The following is a 12,775-nucleotide window of genomic DNA, read 5'->3' on the forward strand; positions in this document are numbered from 1 at the left end:
TTAAGCAAATTACCCCAAGATACTGTGTCAAGTGCCTTTTCCGCATCCAAGCTTAACAGCGTGGCCACTGAAGAAGGTTGTGAAGTTGAGTGGGATAAAATAGGTGCCAGGGCCATCCTGACCCCTTTCACCAAGGACCTACTGTGTGTGAACCACAACTGGTGATTTGGTAAAATACAAGGTAAGAATACTTAAAGATGTTATTTTTGTCAGTATTTTAAAATGCCGGTTTAAGAGTGTAATAGGCATGTATGATGTAACCAATTCAAGGTCCTTAGACAGTTTAGACTGTTTTACTTGCTTCAGGTTTTACCAAAGCATATAATAGACCCACACCACACACCCTGCACCCATTCAAAATACTTACCTCCCCATTGGTGCTGCAGGTATCACCGGGAACATAGAGAAAGTGCTATGCTTCCATAGATCTGTGTTGCAGATATTATTGGAAACATGAATCAGGTGCCATGATTCCATAGAGCTGTGCATACGCTCTACAAAAATCACTGGTACAATGGTGGCTGTACCATTTTCATGGAGATCAGTGCATGCGCAGAACAATCCAGGTATTTGCCAGGAGTCTGCAAAGGAAAATGCCAGTGATTTTCACACAGCAGCTGCATCGAAAGACACAGCTTCTGTGTGTTCTGCGTCCATCTCTGAATCAGACCCTAAGGGGTCTATTTACTAAGCCTTGGAGTGACATAAAGTAGACGGAGATAAAGAACCAGCCAACCAGCTCCTAACTGTCATTTTTTAAACACACCCTGTAACATGGTTAATTGACTGGTACTTTATCTCTCTCTACTTTATTGTTATATTATATTATATTATATTATATATTATACTGACAATTAAAACAATCACGGATCTGCCTATTAAGGCTGCAGCTGGTTACCGCCAGAAGGGTGTTTTATATTATTGGCACCCATGATCACTATTATGATTGTTTGTCAACAGTATTCTAATATCCAGTCACTATAGTCGATTTAATTATAGTGTTATCATCTTGTGACCGCAGTTCCTCATTGGGAGAGGATAATTGTCATTTTTTGCCACGTTGCTCAACGGAGTGTATGCATATATATGTACTCTATGACCAGTATATTTATTCTGGCCACAGTATCGTTTTCCTTTTTCTGCTTATACGGTGGGGGTATATATATAGCTCCCCTTACAGTTGCAATCTTTTATTAGGAGAGGAGAAACTACCAGTGCTATATATATCTCTTAATTCATTAATTTATTGGTACATCTCATCCGTAGACTATCATTGGATATCCATAGCTTATCAAATATATTGTGCATAAATGTTTATTCATTTGCAAAAAAACCTGTACCTTTGGAAGCTTATGAGGTCCTCAATCCTCCCCTATTTACAATTATTTGGTACAGTACCTGACATCCTCATCATCACCTGATACTTACAGCTAATTATCATTTTGTACACAGACCGCAGTTCCTCATTGGGAGAGGATAATTGTCCTTTTTTTGTCACGTTGCTCAACGGAGTGTATGCATATATATGTACTCTATGTTCAGTATATTTTGTACACAGATTTCAATTTACATGTAGAGACCTTCATAATTGAATGTTCCCTTGTACAAAATCTCACAGCCCACCTGTCTCTGTGTTTTTCTCACTTTCACTATCTTTCGGGACTCTCACCATTGATTCAGGGTTTTCCCTGTCTAACGATGGCAGCAGATCCCCCTTCCTAGCTCTCCTCCCAGGGCCCCATACTATCTCTCATCACTCAAGAATATTCGTGAACTCTCATCAGTGATTCTAGAGCACAAGATTATCTGTACTTTTTCTACTATCATACCACACTGGAAACGCCCGAACCCATCCAATCTTGGAAGCTAATCAGTGTTGGGCTGAGTCAGTACACAAGTAGGAGACTTTTGAGGAATACTCAGTGTAGTAGAAATTTTCGGGCGTTCATGCTCCATGTCTAACGCTGACAGCAGATTCATCTTTTGTATCATATTCTCCCCTTTTCCTCTCCTCCAAGACAATCAGTAGGTCTAATCTGATATACCATTTTTTGATAGCTGCACTGAGAATTGTCCCTTTGCCACTAATTGCAACAATTGTAACTCTTGTACAGCTCATATCATATCTCTCTCCCGCAGGCAGATCTTGGAGTTAAATTTGTGGATTTACTGTTTATTGTAGACTTGATTCAACCTAGACAGCTCACAATTATTATCCAATATATATTGGCATTATTGACTTATTCTGTGTGTTTTTTCTCTCTTTTTTTATGTGTCCAACTACTTTATGTTTTATCTTATGACACGAATAAAAACTCAATGATTTTTTAACTATCTTATTCTCAATACTTTAAAATCATTTAAGAGTGCACCCACAAAAGAGTCTTCTTTTCTCCTTTGTTGACAGATGTTCTCACACTATGCACACTCTTAAACTGAGTGAAAGAGAGTCGTTCAGACCTTGGTTGTGTCTCCAGATGAAGGGGTGTAATTTAGTAGTAATGAAGTGTTTACTCTTGCAGTACAGAAAGGGTTTGTCCAAGGAACTGCAGGCAATGCAGAGTTGTTCGTACACATGTATACCAACCCCTGATGAAGATTTAACAATGAAATGTGTAGTATTGCCTCCCACATGACATTGCATTTGGCTTTGGAGTTCTTCACTCTTCACTCTGCTATTTACTATTAGCTGTACTGCCACTCCTGTCATTCATTGATCCGCCTGGGTCCCGTCCCCTAATCTGTGCTCACTGGCCACCAGCCTCCTCTCCTCCACTAATTTATTAGTGAATCAATAGGAATCAATGAATAGTGATTAACATATAATAAGTACTATCAAAAAAATAATAAAAAAAATATTAACAAATGTATAGTCTCCCTAATCCTAACGGTGTGTGATTTATAATACTTCCAGTGTTTAACTTTTTTTTTTATCTTTGTGTAAGACCCTTATGGGATACCCTCTCCCCAAGTCTTCTGAAGGGAAACCTTGACCAACCCAGGAGTGAAAGGAGGTAGCCCTAAGTCTTGTGGCAGAGGGGAACCTGGTCCTTTCTGTCTGTCCAGTCCACCCTTTCTGTCAGCTTTGACCGTTTCAGAATATGAAGCATTTTACATATTTGCAGAATGGCAAAAATGTATAGTTCGTACTTCGTAGGGGGGCACCAAACACCCTTGCACTGACCGTAGGTGCTAGGGCGTATAAAAATGAAAACATCTGGGGAACTTTGTAGTATAAGAAAAGTCTGGGAGAGAGCATAGTGGAAGCCAAATCGAAAAATCAGTTAAGAGAGCGCAGCATTAAATGATCTCTCCTCATAGAACACTAATAATTTTTTGGGGTGAGGGGGGGAGAGGCTAGGTGGGATATTACACAGTATATTATATACATTAAATAAGGACCAAAAATCCTGAAAGATTCTTTAAGCTTTTTAACTTATCTGCAGCAAAGTGTAGAAAATATTTCAGCACTGTTTATCTGTACATAGAGATATGCTGGCTGTCTATAAGGTATGTTGTAGTGACTCCGTCAAGGGCAAAGTGTTTGGAACTCTTTCAAAATGACTGTAACATTATAATTAGTATGACCATTCTATGCTTTATCTGACTATACGGCCATGCAGTAAATGTAATTTGGTGAAATGCACCTGTTAAATGCACATTCTAAATTCTCAAAATTGTTCCATCAACATAAACACAAGTTCCCATGTCTCAATGGCCTGTCAGACATGTCAATTACAGGTTCCAACTAAAATAATACTGTTACCACCCAATGTTTATACTGAAAGCATATACTTCAGCAATAATACAAGCCTATGGCTAATTACAGTACAGGCCTTTGATTTTTATTAAAAACACAAAAATAATAGCATAACAAAAGAAAACCTTTCAAATATTGAAAAAAAAAACACTAGTAGTTGTGTTACATCTCACTGTAAGCACATATTTCAATGTTTACAATAATTTAAGTGACTACGTTTTCTTCATAACCATATGTAATGTAATATGTACATTATTACGTCTTTATTTGTTTTCTTAGTTGTATGCATGTGTAGGCAGCCAGCTGGGCATGACCATTTGACTTCTGTTTGCTCATAGTATGTTACAAGAGAAACTTTTGCTGAAATATAACTACTAAAGAGCTGATGCCTTTTCCTCCACATCTCTAAGTACAAATTTATATGAAATTTTCAAATGAGTGACTGTGTCTTTTACCCTTATTTATTGGCAGCACTGTGCGTCATGGCAGAAGATATAGCAGGCCCCCAGGTAAGTACATTATTTGGAAGTATCTGGTATTGTTGTATCCTGCTTACAGATCTTAACACTAATTCAGAGATATGCAGAATGATATCATTACTTTCGATTCTACTGCAACTTACTATGGCAACTTCAGCACTGACGAACACAGAGCAAGAAACTATGGGGGTAATTCAGACCTGATCGTAGCAGAAAATTTGTTAGCAGTTGGGTAAAACCATGTGCACTGCAGGTGTGGCAGATATAACACTTGCAGTTAGATTTGGGTGGATTATTTTGTTTCTGTGCAGGGTAAATGCTGTCTGATTTATTTTTACACTGCAATCTATATTTCAGATTGAACACACCCCACCCAAATCTAACTCTCTCTGCACATGTTATATATTGCCCCCCCCCCACCCCTCCTGCAATGCACATGGTTTTGCTCAACTGCTAACAAATGTGCTGCTACGATCAGGTCTGAATTACCCCCTATAGTCGTAAATAAAAACCAGCAGTTAATTAAAATACTTCGATCCAAGTTTGACCCTATCTGATAATATTAAAGGTCAAAAGCAGATGCAATAATGCCTTCACGTTGGACTAAGGAATGCTCAGAAAAGTTCTCAGAATCAAATTCTACATCTGTAACTTTTTATAAACTTAACAATTACTATCAATATATCCTTATTATCAGTTTCCAAAACTGTACTCATAAAAAAAATGCTACGTAGTATTTATTTTCTGAGGACTTGTACAGACAATCCTAAATGTGCCATGTTCACTTCCTAAACCTTAGTAATAACAATAATGTATAAAAAACAATGTACACAAATTGATTTTTATACACACTCTTGGATGTGTGTCTCTTTTGCGTCAGTTTCAATGTTGACTGCGGCATTCACAAGCATTAATCATCTCTACAATATAATGTCTTTCTGAGACAATGCTCCATAACGCCATAGTATATTTTGCTGCAGGGGACCTCTCAGAACACACTTTGAATGCTCTGTTAAAAGCGAGAACTCAGTACAAGGTTTTCTCTACGCTTTTAACAGGTGTGGTTTTTAATGGCTATGTACAAGCCCTACAAATATTTTTGAGATGTAGTTAGTGATAAAAGTAACTACAGGTTGTCTGCTACATTTCATTATATTTTTTGAACACTATACATTTTAGCCCAATGGTCATATAACTAAATGAAAATATATATGAAAGTACATATCATACACAACATTTACAATATTATTACAACAAATTAAAAGTACTCATTTTTTCATATAGAAACTATTAGAAATAAATGTACTCTGTATTTATTATACTGTAGTTGACAAATAACATTGTACTATAACATATTGCTATAAGTGCTGTATAGTGCTATAATAAGTTATAACTGGTCACTTATTAGATCATCACACTTATATTTTGTACATTAGATATTATTATATACCTAAACTTGGAATTTAATTTAGACATTGACCCCCTCAGCTTGTCCCATTGTTTTATAGTATAAAATGCTTATTTAATGCAAAACCTTGAAATATGGTTAGTGCTATATTTAAAATAAATAATAGAAATAATTTCTTCAAAGCAAGATATGTGAGGGGGTACACATGCATCGTATGCAACCACAAAGAGACAGAACCCTATATTAGAGTGTATATATATATATATATATATATATATATATTTATTTATTAGCCCATGTTAAAATAAATGATTCATGTAAATGTATTTCATTATCTTTTTTTTTTTTTTTTGGTGTACTGTAGCTTTAAAGGACACTATGCTCATGCAATTTCCTAATACAATAACCAATATTCAATAAATGGTACTTAAATATAATCTAAATACATATGTGAAACAAAAAATGTAGTTACAGATAGAGCTGTACTGTGGAGATTGAGTGGGAATGGGAATTCCATAACTCTCTAAAAATGTATGCCAAACCCTTCTGTCCTGCACACAATCCTTAGTTCTGTAGCAAAACTTCTCTAGGATGGGGCTGACAACTAAGAAAGTCACATTTATCTTAACTGAATAATATTTAAGTTCCTAATCCATTGGAAAACATTGCATTTCACAGTCTGAGAGTGCAGAAGCTATCAAAGCAGGACTACTTACTGAAATGTGGAGAAACGATATTACCTTGCTAATGTGTAATACTCCTTTATATAATGCAAGTTAACTTCTGTAGCACACCAAGGACCATTAAGACATATGAGTATTAATAGGGAACATTCTACAGCTACTCTATATGGTAAATAAAACCATATATCGTTGCCAAAGGTACCATGTGAGGCACAAACATGTATGGGAGAGAAAGCACTGTGGAACCACACAACAAATGCAATGTTGTGCTTGTGTGTCCAGTACAGAGAGGTAGTGTGATGGATCCGGTCAGACACTATTAATGCCCTCACAAGTGCAATCTAGTATATAATTTACTTTGCTGTCTGCTGCTTTCCTTTAGAATTGTTAGGAAGCGAGTTTAATAATTAATAATACGCTTTTAAACTTTATGCTTGATATAGACAAAGTAAAAGGATGTTCGTTGTTTTTATTGTTATTATTTTGTGTAATTGTACGTTAGAGCTCAAACTTATCAGCACACTTACCGGATATAAACAACTTACGGAAACTTTTCAGAACTTTAGAAAGAAGTAACTTTTGTATTCAGAAAGTCACCAATGATGGAATGTACTGAATATATAATGCTCTCCTGTACTGGGGAATGTCCCGTACTATAAAATATTTACAGTTTACATATCTATCTATCTATCTATCTATCTATCTATCTATCTATCTATCTATCTATCTATCTATCTATCTATATTATAGAATATATAATGATCACCCGTACTGGAGAATATACCGTACTATAAAATATTTACAGTTTATATATATATTAGTTACAGAATATATAATGATCTCCCGCACTGGAGACTCTCCCGTCCTATAAAATATTTACAGTGTATGGGGTATATCCCGTACTGTATAACAGTTATAGTGTATAGACATCTAATTCAACACGTACAGTAAGTACACTGATTGCCCATGTCATTTTATAAATTACCCGCACATCATAGCGTGAACAATTCATGCAACCACCGCGTACTGTACATATAGCTTGTTCATCATTAGTACATGTCAGTTAGAGTATATACATTATCTCTCTCTCTCTCTCTCTCTCTCACTCTAGCTATCTATCTATACACAATGTAATGTTCATACGTGTTAATATATATATATATTTATATATATATATATGTAAATATTTCAATAAATAAGCATACTGTATGTGTGTGTTTCCATATACGCCCAGATACTGTACATCTGTGATCTTTTATTATATTTTTCTATAATGTGTATCAATTACAATGCTCTTAAACATTGTTTCCTTAGCGAGAACTGGCATTGACAAATCAGTAGGACAATTACAGACATATCCGATACCTGTTACTTTGTATTTTAGGAACCTGTGTGTTCTGACCTTTCTGTTAAAGCAGATACAGTATGTGATACTGTTTGGCTTCTATCCCCAGTATCATACATAACAAGGGAGGAAAGTCTACAGTAAATGAGCAACTTACTTAAATGATTGGCTTCGTGGGAGCCATTGACTTTGCCATCCGGGTAGATCTGGAGATGAAACCCAATGCCTACTGTGCAGTACAGGCTGCCAGTCCTGCGCCCTGCTGTCCTCCACAGGGAGCCACTGATCTCTGCTCCCAGTGAAGTTGCTGCTGCTGATGAGGAAGAAGAAGAAGGAGAGGAGGATATGCTACTTCTGCTACCACTGGATCCCCTGGCAAGCTGCCCCTTGGGTTTCCTCAGCTTGGGTGCTGCTGCCACTGACTCCCAGGCGTTGGATGTGCAGAGGAACAGTAATGTGATAGAACAGAATGAAGATAATCTCATGCTTCCAATGGGGAATAGCCCAAAAGCATTTTGCTGCCCCAGTGGCTCTGCAGCAGCAGCCAGCCAGCCAGTCAGTGGCTATTTAGCAATATGCCTGCAGCCTGGTGTGTGCGTGTAGAGATGGTAGACATTGCTCAGTGCTAGTGAGAGAGCCAACCTGAGCCCTGGCACTGCCTAGGAGATATTTATATCACTGGTGATCTCACAGCTAGGATGACAGCCTGCAGCCTGCAGACCAGGAAGGCTCCTTCCCACGATGTTGCTCTGCTCTCTGCCTGAGGTCTCCTAAGAAGTATGAAGTGGTTTCCTCAAGTTGGGTCCCTCTGCAGAGCGCCGGCGGGGCGTGTGGGGGGTGTAGTGCCACCCCTGGGGGATCCTAGAAACTCCATAGATCACATGGAGTTGGATCCCAGCTGGACACAGATGTCTTACATCTCTCCATAAAGGGATATGTGCTGGGCGATTCCAAAATGGACAACCCGAGTGGTTTCCTGCAGAACCCCAGGAGACGGCGCTGCTGGCAGATCTATGCGCTGCATTAGACCTCATACACTTTGCCTCTGACGATCAATGGGGGAAGCTGTTAGCGGAGCAGCTTGTGCGCATCCTAAACGGCCAGGCAAGGCTTCCTAGCTGTCATTCGGTCCCCTGACTTCGCCTTTTACCGGCGATCAGTGTACTGCTCCGCAAGCATTGCTCCCATGCTGTCATAATTAATTGCCGAGCTCTACTCGTCTTAATTATATAGCTGCCATGTATTTGTCATTTCCGAGCAATCTGCCGGCAGTGTCCACTGCAAACCTTTCCTGTATTGTGTATAAATAGCTCTTACGTGGAAACACACACAAAATATTCCTGTTCTATTCAAGACAATTGGATGTGACTCGTGTGCACTATGTAGTGTAGGACATGGTGCAGCGTATCTGCTTAACCCCTTCGGAGTCCATCAACCCTAGGCAAGAACTACAATACAAGTATAGTAAGAGGTTGTGCAATGTCTTATTTTTGTCAACAAGATTTGCCCTGTTCTTGTGTGTGTGTGTGTGTGTGTGTGTATAAATAAATAAATGTGTATTTTAATTATAACTTATATACCTACATTCATTTATGCTGCTCATCTGTAAATCACCCTCAATGCCTTACAGGTCTCTCCTCTCTGATCTTCACTGTAATGGTTTAAATGAAATGTGCAGAACGAATGAAGTGCAGCCTTCCCTCCCAGCAGCTCCTGAGCCATGTAAGGATCCACAATGAATGATTGATGACAAACCGCACTGGACTCATCCTTAAGAAACCTGAGAGTAAAGAATACCCCTTCTATCCAAAAAATCCATCTGTCTTTTAGCAAATAAACCAGCATTCTTCAGATGCTTAAGCAAATAAATGTTTAAAGATTTTATGCTGCCACTGTAACAAAACATCTGAATACAAATGTATAGGTATGTGCTGTAAGTATTCCATTTCTAAGTGACACTCACCCACTAGAGTCAATTACATGAGAAACTGTACCTGTAGGCTGATTCGTCACAAAACTACTGCAAAATTGTGGAAGTTTTGTAATGCTCTTGTTTTTTTCGTGTTAAAAAAATAATGATTATAAACTATTTTACCAATCTTTAAGCCCAGGCTTATGTGACTATGGGGGTCATTCCGAGTTGTTCGCTCGTTGCCGATTTTCGCAACAGAGTGATTAAGGCGAAAATGCACATGTGCATGGAACGCAGTGCGCATGCGCTAAGTATTTTAGCACAAAACTTAGTAAATTTACTCACGTCCGAACGAAGAATTGCCATAGTTGAAGTGATCGTAGTGTGATTGACAGGAAGTGGGTGTTTCTGGGCGGAAACTGGCCGTTTTCTGGGAGTGTGCGGAAAACCGCAGGCGTGCCAGGATAAAACGCGGGAGTGTCTGGAGAAACAGGGGAGTGGCTGGCCGAACGCAGGGCGTGTTTGTGACGTCAAACCAGGAATGAAACGGGCTGAGCTGATCGCAGTGTAGGAGTAAGTCTCGAGCTACTCAGAAACTGCTAAGAATTTTCTAATCGCAATTCTGCTAATCTTTCGTTCGCAATTCTGCTAAGCTAAGATACACTGCCAGAGGGCGGCGGCCTAGCATGTGCAATGCTGCTAAAATCTGCTAGCGAGCGAACAACTCAGAATGAACCCCTATGTTTTAGTAGTTACAGCTAGTGCTACTGTAGCAAGAGAGACACACAACTAAGGGTCCACACCTGCCAGGGTAGTCAGAACAGAGCTGGATTCCTTAGCCAATGTCAAGCCAACACAACCACCACACTACAGCAAAAAAGGCATCCATCCCCCATAACTAACCAATCAGTACTGATAGGACTAGGGATCAACCTAACACCCCATGGCTTTGGATGTACATGTAATTGTAGGAAATAATACTTTGCTTGGGAACTACAGATCACAGCCAGCACTGTCATGCCCAATTTTAATGGCTTACAGGGAATACTCGCATGTGGATAACCATAAAGCCAATAAGAACAGCAGTGTCTCCTTAAGAAAATACTGTATATTGTAACAATTTATTGAAATTACACCCCAACCACATCTCTATTTTACCATTTAATATGTACAAAAATCAGGGGCGGACTCATTGGAAAACATATGGAGGTTTTTTGGTTGTCCAGGAACCCCCTCCTCCCAACCAGTGGCTGAAATTATGACCACAATAGCAATAGTATATAGTATTATTGTTAGAGCTGCTGCCACAGTATGCAGTATAATGGAAAGAGTTTGCTGTGTGTATTGATCCGAACATTTAATCAGTGCACTGTACCAGCGAGACCAGAGAGTAGCTGCCAGCAAGAAGAGACAGGAGCCATACCATGAAGTGTGAGAATGTGTGCTTAGAAAGCTCAGTTCTGTCTCCTATATTATTTGTGTATATTTATTACAAGAAGTTTAACCTTTTCCTGACCACTTGTTTATTTGAATTAAATGTTTGAAACAGCTTATAATATAGACCATCTATAGTTTTAATTATTCATATTATATTCCATGCACTATTCACTGTATAACAAAGAGCAATGTGCAGATTTAGGTCCATGGTTGGTGCTAGGTTCTTCTGCCAGTCCCCCAGGCTCCTAGGCTTGCCCCAGTGCTCCATAGAGCAGGATATTGTGGATTGCATGTGGAAACCCCCTTCTACAGAGAGATGGGCTGGCCAGGCAATACAGACTCCTGGTGCGCTGGTCGGCTGCCCGGCATATGAAGATATTGGCTTGCCAAGCTGCACATCCTCTAGGAGCTATGCTTGGCCACTTAGCATACAGAGATATGGGGCTGTACCACAAGTCCACTCCCTGTGAGCTGTGACTGCACCCCGTGTTCACAAGAGTGCACACCTTAGGCATGCATGGTCACATAAATGCCAGTGCTGTAATACAGCCCCAGTCCATCCCTGACAAAAATCTAATCAAGTTACATCTACATCCAGGCTTGGTAAAATAACAACCATACTAACAATGCACATCTTGTCCCTAAGGGACCCCATTGCGTATGACAGGTTTAGAGCTGGTCATTACCATTGAAATGAATGGGCGCTCTCTGCTTGGGGTATGGGCAACCTGACAACCAGATAGTGATACATACCATATCCCACATGTAAAACATTGTACAATTCTTGGAAGCCAATCTGACAGTGAGAATTGTTTCATGTTTACAAAATTTAAAACAATTGACAATTTTTGGGGCATATTTTTTAAATATTAGCCAGTTAAGTGGTTAAACCTAACCTGATTCCCACCATATATGTATTGGAGTCCTCATAGATGCATTACACCACCAATAGATGGTTGGCATTAGAGGCGGAAGTGCCAGAAACAATGGAGCCGGCTTCCTCCGGGCTCCGGCCCTGAAGGGGGCACCTCTACTCAGGGCCGGGTTAAGGTCCACATGGGCCTGGGACTGAAAATGATCAAGGGCCTAGTGTGAGACGTTGAGTAGGTGTGGCTAATGATGTGTGGGTGTGGCCAGGGACTAATGGGCATGTACACTCCCTACACTATAAGCCCCACTGTCTCCCAAAATATGTAAAAGTAGAAAAACAGCATCACTTTGCGAGAAAATTAGAAATATAATTTAAATTCTTATAATTTATGACAGCCATGAAACCAGCTGGGTAGTTAATCCTCAGCATGCTGTCATGGTGATGGGCCTATTTTTATCTGGGGCCTGGAGCTCCATCCGCCCCATTATTAATCTGGCCCTGCTTCTACTCTATTGTCTGTCACTCCATGTTCTGACCTGCATTTGCTGCTGTGACATAAGGGCTGAATGGAGGTGCATTAGCGGCACTCCGCCCCATGACGTGGCCAGGGCGGTGGGTGCAGAATCAAAATCAGGTGCCTGCGTGTGGGGACAGCAGCATCCAGAAGGGAGCAGGTGTCTTGCAAGCTGTGGCTGTCACCCATGCTACTGTAGAAATATCATTCTATATACTAACAGTGCTGTCAGTTTCTACAATCTGGTAGGAACACACTTTAGTTGTATTGGAATTTACATGTTAGTCTATGTGTATTTTTAAGATGATATTTCATATTTGTGGTTACAGAGTGATACATACCCAAAAGATTAGCACTGAGGCTAAT

General features: G+C 39.5%; 1 protein-coding gene and 1 pseudogene across 2 annotated transcripts in view; one reads left to right on the forward strand and one right to left on the reverse strand.

The window, feature by feature from the left end:
- Positions 1–9,453, reverse strand: part of FGF5 (fibroblast growth factor 5) — an 86,927-nt gene extending 77,474 nt beyond the window's left edge. Inside the window, exon 1 of one of the 2 annotated variants that reach the window (XM_063919958.1) lies at positions 9,260–9,453. In XM_063919958.1, coding sequence (XP_063776028.1) covers positions 9,260–9,278 — 19 coding nt within the window. In that variant the 5' untranslated portion in view covers positions 9,279–9,453. Of the gene's footprint in view, positions 1–7,832; positions 8,660–9,259 lie in introns of those variants that run through there. The other variant, XM_063919957.1, reaches the window with a different exon arrangement.
- On the forward strand, positions 1,816–1,934 carry LOC134944840 (5S ribosomal RNA; annotated as a pseudogene).
- Positions 9,454–12,775: the final 3,322 nt, after the last annotated feature.

The sequence above is a fragment of the Pseudophryne corroboree genome, chromosome 1 (assembly GCF_028390025.1).
Source record: "Pseudophryne corroboree isolate aPseCor3 chromosome 1, aPseCor3.hap2, whole genome shotgun sequence".
Taxonomy (NCBI): Eukaryota; Metazoa; Chordata; class Amphibia; order Anura; family Myobatrachidae; genus Pseudophryne; species Pseudophryne corroboree.